The following is a 22,424-nucleotide window of genomic DNA, read 5'->3' on the forward strand; positions in this document are numbered from 1 at the left end:
CTTGACCTCCCAGAAACTGGGAAAGGCCCAGAGTAGAAAAGGAAGATAGTAGAAAAGGTGCTTTGAGAACCTGCACCTGTGATGGCATCCCTGGACAACATCAGAATGATCTGCTAGAAAAGTCAGCTGCAAGTTCTTGGAATAAACATTCAGCCCAAAGCACTGGAGAGCTGTGAATGTCAAAACTGCACAACTAAACAAGGCTAATGTGGAAAATGAAGGATATGCAAGAATGGTGTAACTAAAGCAAGGTGTCAAGTGAAAACACACTACAGATCAACTAATTACATTTAAAATCCTCAGAACCGGAATGTTAGACATGTTACAGGTCATGGACTTGAGGGGGAAAGAAGTGGTCCTCTTGTTCAAGGCGCTGCTGTCATATTTGCTTTCATTTACCTAACACTTTTTGGCCTAATGACTCATGAAACAAACGAGAGAGAGTGTGTGAAAGAGAGAATGAGATAGCGAGAGAGAGTGAGCGCAGTGTTGACTGCAGAACCAATACTATGGCACTCTGGTGGGTCTGGAAAAAAGAAATAAAAGTCAACTACTTTATGGAAATTGGTTCAGTTCATAGACAATTCCAAAATAAGTATAGCTAAAAAGCAAATAAAAACAAACACAAAATAAATACAGCTTGATTTCTGAGGCTAATTTGTGTTGCGGTTCAACTACGGGTGATGTGATGGGTTTAATTATGTCCTTTCAAAATTTATATGTTGAAATCCCAAGCCCCAGGATCTCAGCATGTGACCTTATTTGGATATAGGGTGTTTATAGAGATAATCAATTTAAACAAGACTATTCGGATGGGCCCTAATCCAGTACGACTGGAATCCTTATAAAAAGGGGAAATTTGGACACAGAGATACATGTCCAAATTCAAGATGATGTGAAGGCAAAAGAAGGCAGCCATGTACAAGCCAAGGAGAGAAGCCTGGAACAGATCCTTTCCTCCTGGTGCTCAGAAGGACCCAACCTTTCCAACACTTACAGCATCCAGAACTTTTCAAAGTGCAGCTGGCCTGAAAAACCCAGCTACAGCGCTATATAGGCAACAGTCTGCTGGCCACAATATATTCTTTTCAGTGGCAACATTCAACCAACTGCCTTTCATGCCCCAGTAATGAAATTCATTTAGATATAGCATATTTGTTAATTCCAGTATCATAACAAACATTTACAGACTGATTACTCGCTCCCAGATACAAATTCTGTTCCTACCGAGAGATCTGGCAATGACCTCCAGAGAGTGTCCATTAGCGTTTGAAATTACAAAGGAATTGTGCGTGTGTGGTTGTTTTTCATACTTTCCTATATTCCCCACCTCACCCCTAGGAAAATTTAGGCACTTCCATAAATATAAAAAACAGAAAAATAACAGAACTCATATTCAACACAGAGTTAAAAACAAGAAACAAAACTGTCTCTAAGTCAAAGACAAAAGTATCAGTAATAAGCAAAATCATAGCAATATTTATTCAGTGTTTGTTCAGGGAGAGGTTCATGCTAGGATCCTGGCAGAGACACACAGATATATGATATACACATCAAAGCAATCTAATGATTGACAAATAGTTTTATACCAGCGATGAAACTGCTTTTAAAAGTGATCGCTTTTAATTTGTATAGGATGATTCATGCTCAGCAAGAATTAAGTTTCCTCCCATGTTTTCTGCTGCCAGGACTCAAATACTTCAAGCCATTTCCACAAGAGCAAACATGTCAGATGAAAAAATGTTGTGCTTCTCCAACGAGGCCTTCCTCCACACAGTAAAACACCACAGTCTGGGGGCTTTAAGTGCTCAGTGCCAAACTTAGATGCCAGCAGCTAGAGACATTCGAGGTTGTAAATCACGCTTGGTCTTCAACTCTGAAAACCAACAGCTACAGAGCTAGCAGCATAGACAGAACCATGATGGCTTGGAAAGTCATGTCATCCTAGCCATGCAAAGAATAACTTTTACAGCCTCGTGGTAAAAGCTGTTCATATTAATTATTATTATAAAACCACTACTGGGCTACCAGGGAGCTCCAGTAGTTGTCCATAGTCGTTCAGCTTCTAAATAAGACAAATCTATTTATACCTGTTTTAATTTGGAAGCAAACCGACTGAGATCTCCAGAGGAGGTCACCATTCTGGCTGTGCAGGTCACGTCCTTCACAGAGTGCCTCACCCTGGGTGCGTAGACGCTGAAATCCAATCCACGCAGCTCAGGGACTGCACTCACCTGGAGGGGCACCATTTTCTAACTCGCCCAGGCGCTCCAAGGACAAGTAGTGGTTCTTTCCCAAGACCCCGTTTTCAAAAAGCAATAGACTGGGGCCATTTGTCAGTTTTAATCTTAATTAAAATGTCATCTGCAAGTGTCACATTCACCGTCTTCTCTATGGATACCCCTGGAATATTCGTCTAGGAGTATCTCAGTGAAGAGCCCAAGAAGATGTGGGAAGAGCCAGTTGAGAGTTGTGAGAGTTGGTAGACTGGACAAGGTGGAGGCAGTGAAGGCAACAGAAGTAGACAGATGTAACGTATGTCAGCAGATGGGACTGATGGGACTTTCTGAGTGACTGGATGCAGGAATGAAAGTGTGTGAGAGAAGGAATGATGTCCAGGATGAAGCCAGCCTGTGGTACTGAGAAGATGGGCAGATGACGGTGCCGTTTCTAAAGAACACTGGAGGAGGAGCAAGTTTGGGGATTAACGTCATGAGTACAGTTTTAGACTTAAGACTTCTATAAGCAGTGGATTAAATAGCCTTCATAATAAAATATGATATTCCATACCTATGGTTTTCTAAAATAAAATCTGAGACATGCAGTCCTGATCAGAGCTTTAGAAGTACTTGGCTGCATGCTGAATATAAGATTGTAGTTCTCGGATGGGAACAGCAGCAGCTGTGGCCAGGCAGCCCAGTTTCAGGAAGGCTCTCGGTGCACCACAGCCTGAAGACACCCAGCCCACAGTTTCCCCGCCACCAAAATGCCCAGGGGGAAGGTCAGCCCAGCTGAAGGGTCGGGAAAGGGAGACCTCCAAGAAGAGATCTGCAAAGTGGTCCACTAAACCTGCTCCTACAAAGTGAAACAATGCCCCAAAAGGCAGCAGGAAAGGATAAATCTTCAGACAAACAAACAAGCAAAAAACAAAACAAAACAAAAAACAAACAAAAGGGGGAAAAGGAGCAAAGGAAAAACAGGCTGAAGTGGCTGATCAAGAAACTAAAGATTTATCTACAGAAAATGGAGACACTGAAAATAAGGAAAGTCCAGTCTCGGATGAAGCCACAAAGAAAGACAGCAAGTCTGACCGATATCACATGCTATGTCTTATCAGTGTCCCTGTCTCCCTTCTTGTACAATCCAGAGGAATATTTTTATCTACTGTTTTGTAAATACAAGTTTTTTAGTAGTTCTAGAAATATTTTTAAGAAGGAGGGAATCCTAACTCACCCATTTTTCAAGGGTAAATGCTTTTCTTTAACAGGTAAAATCATTCGCTGGTTGTTTATTTTATTTTCTGGTACAACCAGAAAATAGTGTGGGATATTGAATTATGGCAGGCTTTGACTGTTTTGGGAGTCAGATTAACATTCTATAGATGGGGGATTAGTTTCCATATCCTATAACAGAAAGCACAGTAAATGGCAATATGGAGTCACAGTTCTGCATTTAATGTCTCGAACATTTGTGATTACTTCTATTTTCATGTTGGCTTTTAGTACAATTGTTTCCTAAAAAATACTACTCTTTGGTCATGGCTCTCCCTGTCAGGACGGTGTGCAATCTGTAGCATCTTTGGTCGTGGTAGTCCTGTTTTCCTAAATGCGTTATGCTATGAAAGACTGAAATTTGAGTATGCAGTGTGTATGTTATTAAATGGTGAATTGGTATGACGTATGTAACAGCTTATCAACATTTCAAGATACTAGTACTTGATATCCTCTTAAGGAAAATTTGCTTCCAAATTTTAAGGTGGAGAGTCATTGGAATAACTTTTAAAAAGAACTGCAATGAATTTAAAAAGAATTAAAATGGCTTTTTAGAGTTTCAGTACATAATTGTGTACAAATTGGAATGTCTGTGTACTGATCCTCAACACAACCAATAAAACCTCAATTAGGAAAGAAAAAAACTGATTTATAGTTCTCAAATTATTCTCCATAGCCACATTCCTGTCCCCACCCCCAGAGTATTTTTGGTTAGACCAGTTGCTCTGAGAGTAAAAAAGTCATAGAAGGAAAAAAAAGTGGAGAGGAATATAGCCCATGAGTGGGGTTTCAAGGTCACACCCTGATAATCATCGCCTTCCCCATTCTTGCCCCCCGCAATCTGCACCCATCATCATCATCTATGGATTTTTGGTAAATCAAGATGCCAAATTCATTAAGAGCAGTGGGTCTCCAAGTGTGGCCCCCAGATCAGCATAACTTGAGAACTTGTCAGAAAAAATGCAAATTCTCAGGCTCCACCCCACACCTACTGAATCAGGAACTCTGAGTATGGGACCCAGAAATCTGTATTTTAACAAGTCCTCCAGGTGACTCTAATGCACACTCAAGTTTAAGAACCTCTGACAATGATCAAATGCATTTCTTTCGCATCTGCTTCTTAATTGTCATAGTCAATTTTCTTGTTAAAATTTCCTAAGTGCTTCAACAACATTGCAGTCCATATCTAAGTGCAGCTGCTTCCCCCAGGAAAGCCATTCTCCCTTTTGGAGCTCATGATATTTCCCACGAGGTGGACATGCACTTTTGTCTCCATTAACCTGAGTCAACTGTTGGTGGCATTGGCTCCTAGCTCTAAACTCCTTCCCATTCATACTGGCTGTACCACTCCCAGCATACCGCCTTGTAAGTTACATTAGCATGTTCATGACAAAGAAATTGCCTTTTGTTTGAATTTATCACAGTGCCTAATCTGTAGAGAAAACCTAGTAAAAGTTTAACTGGTTGTTGCAGATTAGAGTTTCTCAGGGTGGAGTCTGCTGGCACAAGAATCACGTGGAATGCATGCTGAGAAAGCAGATTCTAGGCCCCATTCCTTGTCTATTAAACCAGAAATTCCTACAAATGGGGCACAAGGATTTGCATTTTCAATGCACATTGAAATCTGATTTTCATTGCTATATATAAAATTCATCTTGATAGCAAGAACAATGGAGTAACTGCTTCATGGACTAACAGAGCACCGAACTCAACTCTAAACTAAGGTGAAACAACCTGAGAAGGATTTGCCTTCTGCCTAATCTGTGACCCACTTGTTAAATGTATGCTGCGGGTTATAAAGTTCTCAAACAACTACATCACATTTTGTGCTCTAAGATTTAGTCTATGAATATTGTGGGATAATTTTCTTATCAGTTGGGTCTTCCCCAGACCAAACTTATGGAATTGATTTTTCAACCCTAACAAATTTTATCTTTTTATTTTCAGGCCAGATATCTGGGTTTCAAAACCATTTCGAAGATATCCTTTGGCCTATTTCTCCTAGATATATTCATTTGTAAATTGTGAAAGTTTATGTAAACTTCAGCAAAACTTAAACATGGACTTTCTGGTGGAAAAAAAGAAAACATCAAAATAGCTATCAAACAGCAAACAATATTATTTGTAACTACTAACACACGGTCGTACAGCTAAAAAAATTTCCTAGCTTTAGTGATGAAAGTTAAACTTACTCCCTGACAACCTCCTCTTACCAAGTGGGTACATGAGTACCATCCTTCCCCATGCCCCAAAAGTGCCTGCAGGCAGATCTACTGTCAAAACAGTTACTGCAGAACACATTATACAATAGAAACAGAAGGAAGTCAAGAGACAGTGATTTTTAATACTGCTGCAAGAGAAGTAGCCATAAAACAAAAGAGAAAATGACAAGCTTTCTTAAAATAGCACTGTCTTTCTCAAAACAATTTGGGTTCATCATTATCTTGCCAAACATATGCAAATCCTTTTCTTATTGAATTGCAATGTCAAATTAAATTTTCACTAGACCTTTCTAAACTAAGCTGTGTAATGGAAACACATACACCCACACCCCCATGAAGTCTATGAAACTTACTAACCTTAGGTGATTCTAATGTATGCTCTTAACTTTTATTTTGGAAATTTCTGAAATTCATTTCGAGACAATAATTTTAATATATGCTTGGAACATACATTGGCTAATAATGGCTATCAGGAATTTTTTTTAAATTGATATAATATACACATGTAAAAGTCACCCTTTAAGACATATAGTTGATAGACTTTGACAAATGTATACAGCCATGAAACCACCACCAAAACTGTGTTGAACTGTGTGGCCCACAGACCTGCCACACACGGCTCCTTGAAATGTGGCCAGCACAAAATCAAATGTGTCATAAGTGTAAAATGCAAAAAATTGTAATAATTTTATGTTTTAGAGTGAAATTATAATATTTTATATATTAAGTTAAATAAAACATCAAAAAAAATTTCACCTATTCCTATGTCTCTTTTTTTAAAATTTACCTATAGAAAATTAAAAGTTAGTGGTTCCCACTTGTGGCTCAAATTACATTTTTATTGGACAGTGCTGATGTGGATTATTTCTGTCCTCCACAGTGCTCCCCTGACCCTTCTGCAGCCTATACCATTTCCCTACCCCCAGGGGCTCCTGGCAACCACTGATCTAATTTCTACCCCTAAAGTTTTGCTCTTGGTAAGTTTTAAAAAATATTGCCCCCTTTCATCTTATAGCTTCTAATTTTCCCATACTGTATTGTTTTTAAATTTTTTTAAAGTTGTTTTCACATTACAAGATTTTTCAAACCTTGACTATAGTTTTCATTAACCAATGTCATTTTCATTAACCACTTCCCAAGCTGGTAGGCCACCACAAATGCATTTTGGGTAAGGATATGGTCTGGCTCTGTGTCCCCACCCAAATCTCATCTTGTAGCTCCCACAATTCCCATGTTATGGGAGGGACCTGGTGGGAGATGACTGAATCACAGAGGTGGGTCTTTCCTATGCTGTTCTACTGATAGTGAATGGGTCTCATGAGATCTGATGGTTTTAAAAATGGGAGTTTCCCTGCACAAGCTCTCTCTTTGCCTCCTGCCATCCACGTAAGATGTGACTTGCTCCTTCTTGCCTTCTCTCAGGATTGCGAGGCCTCCCCAGCCATGTGGAACTGTAAGTTCCATTAAACATCTTCCTTTTGTAAATTTCCCAGTCTCGGGTGTGTTTTTATCAGCAGTGTGAAAACGGACTAATATAGGTAAAGAGCTCTCTTCCTAGAGGAGATGTGCACAAGTGCTTCCTAATTGAATGGAGACCATTGTGTGCACACGCAACAGCGTCTATTCACAGATGCTCTGGGAGATACATGCCAGAGGCAGGGAGTATCCCATAGCTTAATTTTATTTAGCTTCAAGGAAATGCAGAGAAAGTCTGATTTATGCTAAGAATAGGATGGACAGAAATATAAAGCACTAAATCAGCAAAATCATTTACAGGCAGGAGGAGCAGGGCAGGAGGTTTTGGCCCACAGGCAGTTCTACTAATAGGAACTCGGTGATGACTGATGAGAATAGCCAGAGAGATGCCAAGAGACATGCAACTCTCATCTTACCCCAGCCCCCATTCCAGGCTTACCTGTTGCGGTTCTGCTCATCCTCAATTCTCTAATTAAATTAAAGTTAATTATTAACTATAACAGTCATTCACATTTACTGCTGCTATTTACATTCATTCTTCACTCACTCAGATACTATATATCATCTTTCTGATTTTCCATAATATAATAAAAACACTGTAGGCTACCTCCTATCTCCATTTTCTCAAACTGGGTTAGTCTGGAGCTGGACGCCAGTCGGTCTGCCTCTGAACCCTTGGGGTCCCACTTAGAGAATCAACCTTGAGCATTTCCACCTCTTACTTCCACCCCCATCCCCACTTTCCTTTATAGTCCCCTAGAGAACTAGAACAAAGGTCTTCACATTTTGATCGTTTGACTTCTAGTCCTTTAAGGATAAGTAGTAAAATGCCAACTCTGCTCTTTGATCTGTGCTTTCTGGTTTCCTCTGATGTAATTAACAGCCCCCAGGGAGTCTATGTCTCTCCTCCTTCCCCACAAACATATTTTGTGCAAAATTCTTCCCACCAAGGGGATTGTCCACTCAATTTAGAATGGTGCCAAAAGGAGAACAGCTGTTGACCTGGAACGTCCACATTAGCTGACACTCATTTCACCAAACCTCCGCTTAGCCAAAAAGGATCCCTTCTGGGCATTTCCACCCCAACTAGAGATGCACTAGAAATGGTCTCCAGCGTGGCTCTCATGCAGTTGAAACATTGCGAAAGGATGCTAACTCTGGTGGTTCGCTAATCACGATGGCCACAATCCAGGAGGGGTTTGTTGGTCAGGCACCATGTTGGCAAGATGCTGACACTTCTTAGAACAACTTGGATCCACCTTGCCCTGCTGGAAGCTCCAGTCCAGTGGGGGAGATAGTCAGATAATCACATAAATACAAGTATAATTATTGCATGCACACATGATTTTGATACAGAATCAGGGTTGGAAAGTAGTCTATGTTTGATATTTTAGAATAAAATACAAACATTTTCCCCAGAAGGGTATTGCCAAGGAAAGTGAGAGGAAGGATTTTGTCTCCTCAATTATGCAATAAAAATAAACCACTTATGGAACATTCCACATATACAATCATTCCAAAAACTCTGCAAAGACAACACTATCATCTCTATTTTATAGATGCAGCAAAGCCAGGTTAAAAATGAACCTGCTGCTGCTAGAAGTGGCAGGATGTAGGGCCTGGAACCTGACAGGCACTCAACTGGTATGCATACAGTTGCTGAAATAATAAAAACTTGAAAAATACAGAAAATATTCCAATAGAGAGCTAGAAGAGGACTATAGGTTGCCTGTATTTTGTGTTGCATGAAGCACTATCGGGCTTGGCCCAAAGTATGTAGGAGCCTTGACATTATAAAATACAATAAGAATGGCTGTATGCTTATACGTGTGGCAGCTAAACGAACAATTTGCATGTCTTTAGCAACTGGTTCCATCATGCAATAGCCTGGCCACAGGATCCTGAAGAATTTTGTAGAGACAAAAATGAAGTTAATACCTGCAATATCTACTGGAAACGGTTGTTGCAAAAACTAAACGAGGTCATCTATACACAGGCAGTCATACTGTCTGCAGTTTTTCAAAATATTTCAACATGGGTATTTTTGTGATACAAGGGTAATTATTTTTAACCTATACCCTGGGGTAGTTAGCATTTGAATGACTAATCAAAAGATCATGTAAACAGAAAACCAAGTCAACCATGTTTATCTCTGATGAATACCAGAGGGTTGTTACTTACAATAATGAATGCTGCAAATGATTTTTCAGTGTTCATAATGGGCTCTAAGTATTGCAGAGACTTTCCCACTCTTGCACAACCTGAAAATAAGAATCTATCTAGCCCAGTTGTCTAAGTCTTTCAAAGGGTACCCTCAGACCATGAAGTTCTGGGGATCTGATGTACAGCATGGTGACTATAGTTAATTTTTTTATATACTTGAAATCTGCTACAATAGATTTCACACACATACACACACAGTGAGGTGATGGATGTGTTAATAAACTTGATTGTGGTAATATTTCACAATGTATGCATACATAAAATCATCACATTGTACACCTTAAATATATACAATTTTTATCTGTCAATTATGCCTCAATAAAGCTGGGTGGGGAGGGGGAAATGGTGTCCTCAGCTGAAGACGCTCCCCAGTTCTGTTTCTAGATGCTTTGGAGGAAATTTGGTCACCTGATGCTGTCAAGAAAGTTAGCCCAATCCTGATGCTAGAATATTGTCCCATCTGCTGCTAATGAAACTTTTTGTTCAGTGTTCTCCAGATCCACCAAAGGACAGAGCACAGGGACTGTCTAGAGCAGCTCTGTCCATCAGGACTTTCTGAGATGACATAAATGTTTTGTTCGCCTGACTAATAAGGTAGCCATTAGTACAGGTGGTCACTAACCACTTGAAATGTGGCTAATGTGACTGAAGAACCAATTTTTGTTTAATTCCATTTAAATTTTAGTAGTCGCATGTGGCTAGTGGCCACCCTGTTGGACAGCACAGTTTTGGAGCTTACAGAACAAGGTTCTGTGATGTTCTTGTGCCTGCTGGCCATTAAATGTTATATGTACAGCAGAACTCAGTCTGTAAGTTGCATTCATGGCCAAGCTAGATGGTAACGCTGTGGGAGAGGGAACCTGTAGCTCCCCTCTATTAGCCCGGTGGACTATGTCAACTCATGATGCATGAACAACTCAGCGGAGGTCAGTTCTCAAAAGCGGCAGCAGAGCTGCAGGGAGTCTCTGGACTCTGGAGGCAAATCTAGGTCCTCTGAATTGCACAACTTAATATTAGAATGAAAATACACAACTGAGAGGCTGTCATAAAATTAAACTACCAGCCATGGGAAAGCACCAAGCAGAGTGTGTAGCCTTTGGCAGCGGTATGATGCGGTTTAACCTTGCGTACACCGACACACTCTATTTTCACCACCTGCCCCCCACTTTAATTAAGTACATGAGCCGTGATAAGGTTGTGTCTGGGAATGAACATACAAACAGAGCATAGGAAATCATACCCATCCTCTCCCTGCCCCCGAAAACAAACATTATAAATATTTCAGCTAAGAATTTGGTTTGGAAGAAGGAAGTCCTTGTCACAATAATTCTCATAAAGCAAAATAAGCAACTGAAATAAGGCAACGTCCTTGTTTCTGAAGAGCATCACTTGAAGCCCATTTACTTGGTTCTTTTTTTCCCCTTAATTGTTTTTACTGGTAAAATATATATAAAATTTACCATTTTGGGGAGAAAAGAGGGAAAGGGAAGATGTTTGTCAACAGGTGCAAAGTTTCAGTTAGACAAGAGGAATAAGTCTGGTGCTCTATTGCACAGCAAGGTGATGGCAGTTAATAATAATATACTGTATACTTAAAAATGGCTAAAAGAAATAATTTTAAATGTTCTCACCACAAAAAAATGATAAATATTTCAAGCGATGGCTATGCTAATTAGCTTGCTATGACCATTCCACAATATATATGTATCCAAATATGACATTGTACCCCATAAACAAATATGTGTCAATTAAAAATAACTTTAATAAAAGAAAAATTAAAATACAATTTTAATTATTTTTAACTGCACAGTTCTGTAGTATTAAGTACTAAGTATATACTACTCTATAATACTAAGTATTAATTCCAATTTTCGTAAGTTTTTGTCCTCAAAGGTAAAATGATATACTAATATGTAAAAGAGCATTTAAACATGCACAAGATTAACATCAAATTCAGAAAAATGCTCATGAGGGAAGTAGGGACAGAAGGTGTTCAGGAAAGAAATAAAAGGGGGCTTACGTTTTATCTATGTTTTCTTTTTAAAGATACAATGAAATAAATATGGCAAAATGCTAAGACTTGACCAAACTGAGATTTAAGTACACAGGCGTTTGTCATATCATTTTCTATATGTTAATGTATTCTTCCAACATTTTTTTTTTTTTTTTCTGAGACGGAGTTTCATTCTTGTTGCCCTGCCTGGAGTACAGTGGCCCGATCTCAGCTCACTGCAACTTCTGCCTCCCCGGTTCAAGCGATTCCCTTGCCTCAGCCTCCCGAGTAGCTGGGACTACAGGCATGTGCCACCACACTCAGCTAATTTCTTGTATTTTTAGTAGAGATAGGGTTTCACCATGTTGGCCAGGCTGGTCTTAAACTCCTGACCTCAGGTGATCCACCCACCTCAACCTCTCAAAATGCTAGGATTACAGGCATGAGCCACTGCGCCCAACCCTTCTTTTAACTCTTTATTTTGACCTAATTTTAGACTTACAGAGAAGTTACAAACATAGTACAGGGTATCCATATACCTCTCAGCTTACACCACTAACATTAACCTCTTACACAGCCATAGTACAATGATCAGACCAGGTATTAACTTTGGTACAACATGATTAACTAAAACAAAGATGGTATTGGAATTTCCCGTTTTTCCACTAATGTCCTTTTTTTTATTCTACAGTCCTATCTAGAATCACATATTCCATTTAGTGGTTCCTTCTCCTTAGTCTCTTGCAGTCTGTGACAGCACCTCGGTCTTTCCTTGCCTTTCTTGACCTGACACTTGTCAGAAACTTTGTCAAATGTCCCACAACTGGAGTTTGCCAGATATTTTCTCATGATTGAGATTATACACTGTTGGCAAGAATACCACAGAAATGATGCTGCGCCCTCAGTGCATCCCATCACAGGTTCAGGACGTCTCTTCTTAGTATGCTTAAAATATTTCATAATTTCAATAAATGAAAAATAAATAGCTGTATTACTCTAGGTTCTTTAGAGATACAGAACCAATAGGAAATGAATGGGTGAAAGGAAGGAAGGAGAAAGACGAAAGAAAAAGGAAGGAAGGGAGGCAGGAGGGAGGGAGAGAAAGAGAAAGGAGAGAGATTTTAGGGAACTGGTTCCTGCAGTTATGTAGGCTGAGAAGTCCCAAGATCTGTTAACTGTAACCTGGAGACCCAGAAAACCCAATAGTACAATTCCAGTCTGAGTCTGAAGGCTTGAGAAGCAGGAGGGCTGATAGTGTAAGTGCCAGTCCGATTCCAGGAGCAAAGAAGGACTGTGCAAAATCTCCTTTACTCAGTGTTTTGTTTTACTCGGGCCTCAGTGGATAGGATGATGTTCACCCACATTGGGGAGGGCAATCTGCTTTACTGGGTCTACTGATTCAAATACTAGTCCATACAGAAATACCCTCATGGAGACCCCCTGAATAATGCTGAACAAATCTCTGAGCACCACACGGCCGAGCCAAGATGAAACATAAAATTAAGTATCATAACAGCTTAACTTCTAAATTAGAAACTTCCTACTCTGTATATTTAGGTTCCAAATCCCATCAAGTCAAATGGATCTTAGGAAGTGTTCCAATTCTTAGTTATTATTGGCTTCAGGCCTAAAACATTATAAATCTACAACATACTATCATATCTAAAACTTCAAGAAGCTTTATTATAGTTGATCTTGCTTCAAGAGAAAAGGCAGCTTATACAACTTAGACAATGTAATAACTGTAATCTGAGAGAAGCTAGACCTACAAGTCTAAGGCCCTAAGAAAAAAATTAACATGAGCTGTATTGTTAACGGGACCCCCAAATCCCCTGATTTTCTTTTGGAGGTGAAAGCGGAGTTGATTAATAGGGACTACATTCCTTGGCATGGCATCCTAAGGATGATGTGTGTCATTGCTATTTCTATGATGCTTTAGAAAGAAAAACCTAAATGATCATATATTTTTCTAGAACAAGAAAGTGTGTTTCAGGTACTTTCACTACCTGAGTTGTATATTTTAAAAGTTGTGTACACACACACACATAGAGAGATTATAGAGAATATATTTGATATGGTTTGGATGTGTCCCCACCCAAATCTCAAATTATAGCTCCCATAATTCTCTGCTGTTGTGGGAGGGACTCAGTGGGAGGTAAATGAATCATGGGGGTGGGTCTTTCCCATGCTGTTCTCATGATCGTGAATAAGTCTCATGAGATCTGATGGTTTTGTAAAGGGGAATTCCCTGGCACATGCTCTCTCTCTTGCCTGCCACCATGTAAGATGTGACTTTACTGCTCCTTTGCCTTCTGCCATGATTGTGAGGCCTCCCCAGCCACATGGAACTGTGAGTCCATTAAACTTTTTTTTCTTTATAAATGACCCAGTCTTGCGTATGTCTTTATTAGCAGCATGAGAATGGACTAATACAGTATCTCTACAAATATACAGTAGAGAAATGGTATAAGCAAGTAAAATTTCTGGCTGGGCATAGTGGCTCATACCTGTAATCCTAGCACTTTGGGAGGCTGAGGTGGGCCAATTGCCTGAGGTCAGAAGTTTGAGACCAGCCTGGCTGACATGGAGAAACCCCGTCCCTACTAAAAATACAAAAATTAGCCAGGTGTGGTGGCACATGCCTGTAATCCCAGCGACTTGGGAGGCTGAGGCATGAGAATCCCTTGAACCCGGGAGACGGAGGTTGTAGTGAGCCGGAGATCACACCATTGCACTCCAGCCAGGGCAGCAAGAGCAAAACTCCATCTCAAAAATAAATGTAAAAACAAAATACATAAAATTTCAAATTTTCTCTGAGGCTGCCTCCCCTTGAAGCTCTTCTATCCTCAGGATCACTGTAAACTTTGGTGGTTTATGCTGGGAAATCATTTTTCCTTAAATGTTTATATTCAGTTCAAAGTGTTCCATTTCCATGAGTAATGACAAAACACAGTTTCTCCCCTGCCTCCACTCCAGTGGCATGGAGAAGAAGCTACTTATATTCATAAGAGTTCTGGAAGGCAGTCACCAACTTTTTATGAAAAGGTAGAGACAGGACTCCAGATCCCATTACGCCAAAGAGGAAGCCAAATGCTAATTTAAAATCTCATTTTGGCCTGCCGCAAATGTGGACACCATTGTTAGGCCAGTTCTATATACCACAGGTACCTCTTGCAAGTCTCTTAGAACAAGCTGTTCCCCTCAAAGGATTTTCTTCCAAGGAACCAGAACATGGGTTTATTTTGGCCTGGATCAGCTCCTCCAGGAATCTTCCAGGGAGGAGGTGGGTGGTCAGCCTCCTGAGACAAGAGTGTGTAGAGGTCAGGATATGGGCTCTGAAGCCAGACTACCTATGTTTGAATCCAGGTTCTGGGTTTATGATCGGGGAATGTGAGAGAGTTATACAACCGTTCATGCCTTGGTTCCTCCTTCTATTGAATGGGGCAAATGATGGTACTTAACTGATCGAGTTGCTGTGAGGATTAAACAAATGACACATGTAAAGTGCTTAGTACAAGACCTGGCATATAATAAGTGTTAAATAAGTGCTAGGGAAAACTAGCCAGGCATGGTGGTATATACCTGTAGTCTTAGCTACCTGGGAGGCTGAGGAAGTTTGCTTGAGGCCAAGGAGTTTAAGGCTGCAGTGAGCTATGGTGGCATTACTGCACTCCAGCCTGGGCAACAGAGTGAGATCCTGTCTCTAAAAATAAAACGTAATAATAAAACAAAACAAAATAAATGCTAGGGAACATGTTGCTTCTGACTTAAACATCCTCCAGGATTAATCCAGGTCCACAATCACCCAGGGGAGTTGTGGACAGTCTGTGGGCACCTGTCAGGCTGCATCTGTTGGGTAGCAGAACCTGCTTCTTTCTAACTCTAAGTCTGCCTATTTCATCTATCATGTCATTAGAATTCCTTAAACAATCCTATTTAACAGAACAAACGAATTTAAGCTAATTCTACAATGAAAAACGTGAGAGTGAGTCATGGCAAACTTTAACTGTAACCTTGTTAAGTGGAAATGGAGACAAATATTTGGAAAAGATCTTTAGAAATTGATAGATTCCAATGTGTTGAGGTTCTTTTAGGTCAGATAAGTGTTTCTTGGCTTTTTGCTTTTTATTTGTAAGCATGTCTCTCTCTCTCTCTGTGTGTGTGTGTGTGTGTGTGTGTTTGTGTGTGTGTGTGTTTATACCCATGTCCCTTATTTAGAGCTCTAAATCTCCTAAGGACGGGAACCATCTTAGCTACCTGACAAGAGAGAAGTAACTTCCATGCATTCGTCCTTCTACCGTCAAGAGGGATCCTCTTCAACCCGGGATGATATGGGCATAGAATACACACACACACACACATACACGCGCGCGCAAACACACACACACACATATATATATACACATACATACATACACATATATTTTTTTTTTGAGTCAGAGTGTTGCTCTTGTTGCCCAGACTGGAGTGCAATGGCACGACCTCTGCTCACCGCAACCTCCACCTCCTAGGTTCAAGTGATTCTCCTGCCTCAGCCTCCTGAGTAGCTGGGATTACAGGCATGCGCCACCACACTGGCTAATTTCGTATTTTTAGTAGAGACAGGGTTTCTCCATGTTGGTCAGGCAGGTCTAGAACTCCAGACTTCAGGTGATCCACCCGCCTCGGCCTCCCAAAGTGCTAGGATTACAGGCATGAGCCACTGCACCCAGCCTAGGGCATAGAATATTTTAGAAGCCAAGGGATAGATTCTGCGGCTTTCTATCCCCCTTTTTTCCTTTTCTCTCTCCATATTCCTGGCTCTAATTCAGGTCTCTCTGTTGCCATGGTAACCAACAGTCTCAGAACACAGACTTCTGACAGCTGGACTTCTAGCCACAGAGACTCAGGATGTGAAGGATTTCTCATGTCTCCTCTTTTGCCTCAGGAGTTAGCAGCACTTCTTCCATGTGGGCAGCCACCAGGGCAGGGTGTGACAGTCTTGCATGTATGTTGGCATGCGCGTGCATGTGTGTGCGTGCGTGCGTGTGTGTACGCGTGTGTGTGTGTGTGCGCGCGTGCGTGTGTGTGTACGTGTGTGTGTGTGCACACGCGCATGAGCACATTCTTCCAGTCCTACTTGCTTTCCGGGGCTTCACAGAAAAAGCTAGACTAAAAAGTGTCATCAGATGATGGGAGGATGGGCATCTAAACAGCGAAACCTTTCTGGAAAGTAATTTGGTATCAACTAGCACAAGACTGTAATATATTTGTGATGTTCGGTCCATTAATCCTACACATAGAAAAATAAGAGTCATAGTCAAAGATTTATGGAAAAGCAGGTTTACTACAGATTTATTTAGTAAAACAATAACTACCACCTAATGGTCATTAACAAGAAGTAATTAAAAATTGCAGAGTAACCATATATATGTTTGTTGTAGGCTATGCCATAAAATAATCTCAGTTTCAACTGATATGATAGCCACATTCACATATATATATATATACACGTGGATATATTGTATAAATGTACAGATATATATGTGTGTGTTTATATAAATAGAAAAGATAAGGAAGTCCATCAAAATGTTTTGATAGTTATTACCTTCAGAAGGTGGGACTATGGCATGTTTGTTTTCGTCTTCATACTTTTCTATATTTTTCCAATTTTAAATAATGATCTTTTTATTTTATGATACAAGATCTTACAACTGTAATAGGACAAATTATGAGAGGTAGAGATGCTTAGTAGATAGGATTATATCACAATGAAGTAAGTTTTGAAAGGTAGACGGCTGCCTCTTCTGCCCTTCACTGGGAGATTGTAAAAATAGAGTAAGACTTCAATCTAAATGGGGTAGTTCTGAAGAGAAAAGGGAATGGGGCTGGGCATGGTGGCTCATGCCTGTGATCCCAGCACTTTGGGAGGCCAAGGTGGGTGGATCACTTGAGGTGAGGAGCTCGAAACCAGCCTGGGCAACATGGTGAAACCCCATCTCCACTAAACCTACAAAAATTAGCTGGGCGTGGTTGCGGGTGCCTATAATCCCAGCTATTGGGGAGGCTGAGGCAGAAGAATCACTTGAATCCAGGAGGTGGAGGTTGCAGAGAGCTGAGATCACACCACTGCACTCCAGCCTGGGTGACAGAGTGAGACTTCATCTCAAAAAAAAAAAAAGGGGAGATGAATAATGCTTTTGCTTAAGTACCATGATTCTCTTCTCCCTGATCCCACCTACTTTTTCTTTTTTCTTCTTTTCTTTTTTGAAGCTTCTCGAGTTGAGAGAGATTTGTGCCTTTGAACTCCATGGCATATTCATCCTCTAACAGCGACATAGAGGACTACAGCTCCAAATCCAATTCCAACCTGAGCCTCTCTGTGGGCTATTTCCCCTGTGAGGACACCCCCTGTGAGGACACAACCTCCTGTGAAGACGCAACTTCCAAGGATCCTTCCATCCACTTTCTCCCTCCCATCCAAGGGGCATGGGGGACTAAAAGGATAAGGAGATGCATGAAGAGACAAAACCAAATTCAGGATGAACCAGAGCAGTTTTGCAAACTAAGCATCTTCCTGGCCTGGGACGTGGACGTCAGCTCCAACAACACAGACTCAATAGCTAATAGGCTTCTAAATGGAAACAACCTGTGGATAGATGAGTTACCAAAAGAGAGAACAAAACTGTCTTTCAGCAAACTGAACAATCTTGTGCAAGAGTTTCAGACATTTCTAGAAAATCTGAAAAATAATGAAGATGATGACGCCGTGTTTCCTGAAACGACTCAGAAAGATTTCCAGCTGTCCGGCGGCTCCCCTCCGGAAATGGTTCAGGTCAGTCATCAAGAACATGATGCTTGTCAAGACCTGCCCAAGTGCAAATCACCAGAAAATAAAGATGCTATGCAGTCTCCACAGACTCCTCTAAGGCTTAAGGAACATGAACTGGCTGAGGAGAGCAGAGATGCCTCACAGGACAGCAAGGGATAGGCCTGGGTTGAACCACAGAATCTTACGACCACCAGGAAGCAGGTCCCAGGAGGTCTGACGTGAAACCAGTGGGAGACAGATAACAAGGAAGGGAGTCAGGGTGGAGTTTTAGGGAAAAGACTGAGGAACACTGAGGGAAACAAGAGGGTAGCAAGCAAGGAGAAGGGCTAGCAACTATGTCTCCCTCCCCACCAAAAACGTACATATTTAGTATTAATGGGCATTGAAACTTTGCATTGACACTTGGACTATTTTTTTTTTTTTTTTTTTGAGACAGATTCTTGCTCCATTGCCCAGGCTGGAGTGCAGTGGTGTGATCTTGGCTCACTGCAACCTCCACTTTCTGGGTTCAAGTGATTCTCCTGCCTCAACCTCCTGATTAGCTGGGATTACAGGCATCCGCCACTCTAACTTTTATATTTTTAGTAGAGATGGGGTTTCACCATGTTGGCCAGGCTTGTGTCTAGCTCCTGACCTCAAGTGATCCACATGCCTCGGCCTCCCAAAGTGCTGGTACTACAGGCGTGAGCCACTGCACCCGGCCTACTTGGGCTATTTTTGCTAAAAGGATGTGAGTTCTACAAATGAGTAAATGTTGAGTTGGCTGCTGTCATGGTTACACCTACCTAACACATTCTTTATTTTCTTGGCAGATGATAAGCCAGGCAACTGCAGGCCAAAGGACAAGTGCTCCAGAGATCTCAATCCTGTCAGAGCAGCCAGAGAAGGATGACACTCCTTCCCACACACGGGCCCAGTGCTGCCTGAACTTTGGGTGGGCCTTCAGCTGGCTGAGTCAGCATATCCTCTCCCCTCTGCTGAGGAGAGATCACTCTGTGAAGGCCACCAAGAGTCCCCATCGGCCAGCACCAAGGAAAAGACTCTTTCACAGACGCAAGAGAATTCATCCTCAAGAAACCCTTGAATTAGGACATTCCATATAGACAGATTTTAAAACTTTTTGGAAAGTTGAAAATAATCCATAATGAGGATTCCATTAATAATCCCCATCAGTTTATTTTTTCCTCAATAAACAAAATAAATGCTCTTGCTACCCATGTCTTCCTCTTCCAGCACACCATCTTGACTCACATTTCAAGCATATGTGTTGTCTAAAATTTCCTGAAAATTCTTTCTCAGGAAATTTTAAGTAGTATTATGCTTCCTAAACTCAAGTATTATTTTTCTCTCCTCTCACCCATTCTTACTGTATTTTACCCTAGTTTATCTATTTTATATATTTTAACCTATTTTATCATTAACCCAAATCCCCATTTTCAGTAGACAGCAGCGTGACCCGTCAGATTTTCATGGTGGCAGGATGATTTGGGTTGAACTTGCAGGACTTGAGCAAGTGGCAGTGGATATTGAGTCACCGAGGAAATTAATTTGAATTTCAGGAAATCAATTTCAATTTCAGGAAATCGGACAGCAGTTCTGATATTCCCCAGGGACCTGGAATGCAATGTGAGGATTGTGATCGCCACTTAACCACTCTAAGTCTAGCTGTCCTCATTCAAAAGATGTGGAAGATAATAATACATACCTCACAGGGTTAGTGTGAGAGTTTATGAGGTAACACAAGCACTTGATAAATATTATTACTGTTGTTGCAAGTAGACATTCTACTGAGGAACTCTCCAGACAACTTGTTCAAGGGATATCTAAGAATGAGAGTTAATTAAGAGTCAATTCTCATTGAAACATTTCCTACACAGAGCAGTACTTACCAAAAGTTCAGAGTTTTCAGCAAATCTTAACCAAGTCCTCTTCCAACCCATTCCATTCTGCCCTCTGAAACTCCTTTGCAATTGTCATTGAACGTTCCACTAAATGTCAACTTCTTTGAGGAAGGCTGCCCTCAGCCTTCTTGTCCTGACTCTCACCTCCCCAGCATCTCTACCATCCTCTTCATTCAACCACAGGTTCACTCAACATCCTCCTTCTTCTGTTGGCACTACCATCCTGTGTGACCTTCAGAGTTTATGTGGCAAAGCATATGACTCTTCAGTTTCAAATTCCTTCCTTTCCTCAATTTCAATTCCCTTATCCCTCTCCTTCCTCTCTTCTTCCTTCCTTCTACATATATTTAGCAAATAGGAGTGCCAGATACCTTTCTAGCTTGTCAAAACAAAATCCCTCAATCTTTAGGCTCAAGTGACTTATTTAAGAGATAAAGTCAGGCAAACATATGACTATAAGGAGTATGAGTGATAATACTGTGTAGTGGGTAAACATTGAGTTCTAATGAAGTAATAATCCACTGAGCATGGGGAGGGTTGGTTGTAAAAGGTTTCCTGTTCCCCAACTTCTATCTGCTTCCCTCTAGATCTAACCCATACACTTCCTTCCCAAACTTGGCATGTCTACCACATCTAGTAACATCTGCCTTGCCTTGCCTTTTTCTTCTCCCAGATACTTTAAAAATCTATACTCATTAAGTTCCCCAAGGGGACCCTCTTGCTCCTCACTGCAGCCAACACACAGAACCATAGGGATTTCCCTCTCCATTCCCTGACTGCCTGGGAAACTCATCCTTAAAGATCCTGCTCTAGGGTTACTATTGGGCATTACTGATCCCTCAGGCAAAGGGATCACGACTCTCCTTTAGCTGTCCCCTAGTCCCTGCCCTGCCACCTTTTTGCCATGACCTGTACTTTTCAGCCCTCTTTATAGATCTATTTTACTTGTAGACTGTGAGATCTAAAGACAAGCACCAGGTCTTAGTTCCTTTATATTGCAAATCCTAATACACTGGGCTGGGCGCGGTGGCTCACACCTGTAATCCCAGCACTTTGGGAGGCCGAGGTGGGTAGATCACTTGAGGTCAGGAGTTTGAGATCAGCCTGGGCAACATGGTAAAACGCTGTCTGTACTAAAAATACAAAAATTAGCCAGGTGTGGTGGCAGGGGCCTGTAATCCCAGCTACTCAGGAGGCTGAAGCAGGAGGATCATCTGGATCCAGGAGGCAGAGGGTGCAGCGAGCCGAGATGGCACCACTGCACTCCAGCCTGGGCAATGGAGTGAGACTCCATCTCAAAAAACAAAAAAAACCCCAAAATCCTAACACAGTGTTTAGTACAAAGTAATCTATCTCTCTGACTCTATGTAATTCTTTAAATGTTTTTAAAGTATCCTGTCTATATAAATTTTAAAAAGTGAAATACAACAGCTTTGCTATTCTTTAAGTCAAAAGAGATTGATCAGTAGGGTTAAGAATAGGAATGAAAAGGGAGGCAGACAAGAAGAGAACATGGCCATCAAGTAGAAGTCAAGTGAGACGGCCACCTATCAATTGAGAAATCTATTAAGACTAAAGGAATTCAGAAACTAAATTGAAAATTTAATTCAACAAATATGCCTGGAGCCTTATTGTTGCTTTAGACTAGACACTGTGATAGGCCTGAAAGAAAGATGACATCTCTTACTCTCAAGAGACTTGCAACCAGTTTTATTATTTTAATTCTTACTCTAGTAATTAAGCTCTAGGACAAACTCAACCAAAATACTTTAGAAGACTGTCTACACTGAATAAGATGCACTGTTCTTTAGTAAGATTTCCGACATACTTGTGTTTATTCATCAGTGTTTTATAAACCTGTTTGGCAGGTATGAACCTGTCCCTAAAATTTAAGCAATGTACTCTGCAAGCCTTTACAATAAAGTAAGCCTTCCATATCCTTTGAGGTTGAGTGTCATGCTATATATTAGAAAGCAGGACAAAGTATTTTAAAATAAGAAATATCTCAGTATCTCTTAATTATAGTGTCAAACACGTTATTGGCCAGGAGTGGTGGCTCATGCCTATAATCTCAGCACTTTGGGAGGCTGAGGTGCAAGGATCGCTTGAGCCCGGGTCTTTGAGACCAGAAAATTCACGGCTCAAGAGGATGCGTGGGTCCAAGTTTAACTGGCCACAAGAACAGTGTCTAAAATCCTCTTACAAAACAAAAGAAAAGCCGGGCGCGGTGGCTCACGCCTGTAATCCCAGCACTTTGGGAGGCCGAGGCGGGCGGATCACAAGGTCAGGAGATCGAGACCACGGTGA

At 41.0% G+C, this 22,424-nt stretch overlaps 2 protein-coding genes across 3 annotated transcripts in view; one reads left to right on the plus strand and one right to left on the minus strand.

Annotated features, from left to right (window-relative positions):
* Positions 1 to 22,424, minus strand: part of LOC105555444 (liprin-beta-1) — a 179,148-nt gene that overhangs the window by 87,132 nt on the left and 69,592 nt on the right. The gene's annotated exons all lie outside the window — the stretch shown is intronic.
* LOC105555457 (uncharacterized protein C12orf71-like) lies at positions 17,683 to 19,319 on the plus strand. The gene is made up of 2 exons (XM_012002416.1): positions 17,683 to 18,219; positions 19,029 to 19,319. The coding sequence occupies exons 1-2, from the start codon at positions 17,695 to 17,697 to the stop codon at positions 19,317 to 19,319; spliced, it is 816 nt and encodes a 271-aa protein (XP_011857806.1). The 5' UTR covers positions 17,683 to 17,694.

Source organism: Mandrillus leucophaeus, unplaced genomic scaffold (genome assembly GCF_000951045.1).
Source record: "Mandrillus leucophaeus isolate KB7577 unplaced genomic scaffold, Mleu.le_1.0 Scaffold686, whole genome shotgun sequence".
In the NCBI taxonomy this organism is placed as follows: Eukaryota; Metazoa; Chordata; class Mammalia; order Primates; family Cercopithecidae; genus Mandrillus; species Mandrillus leucophaeus.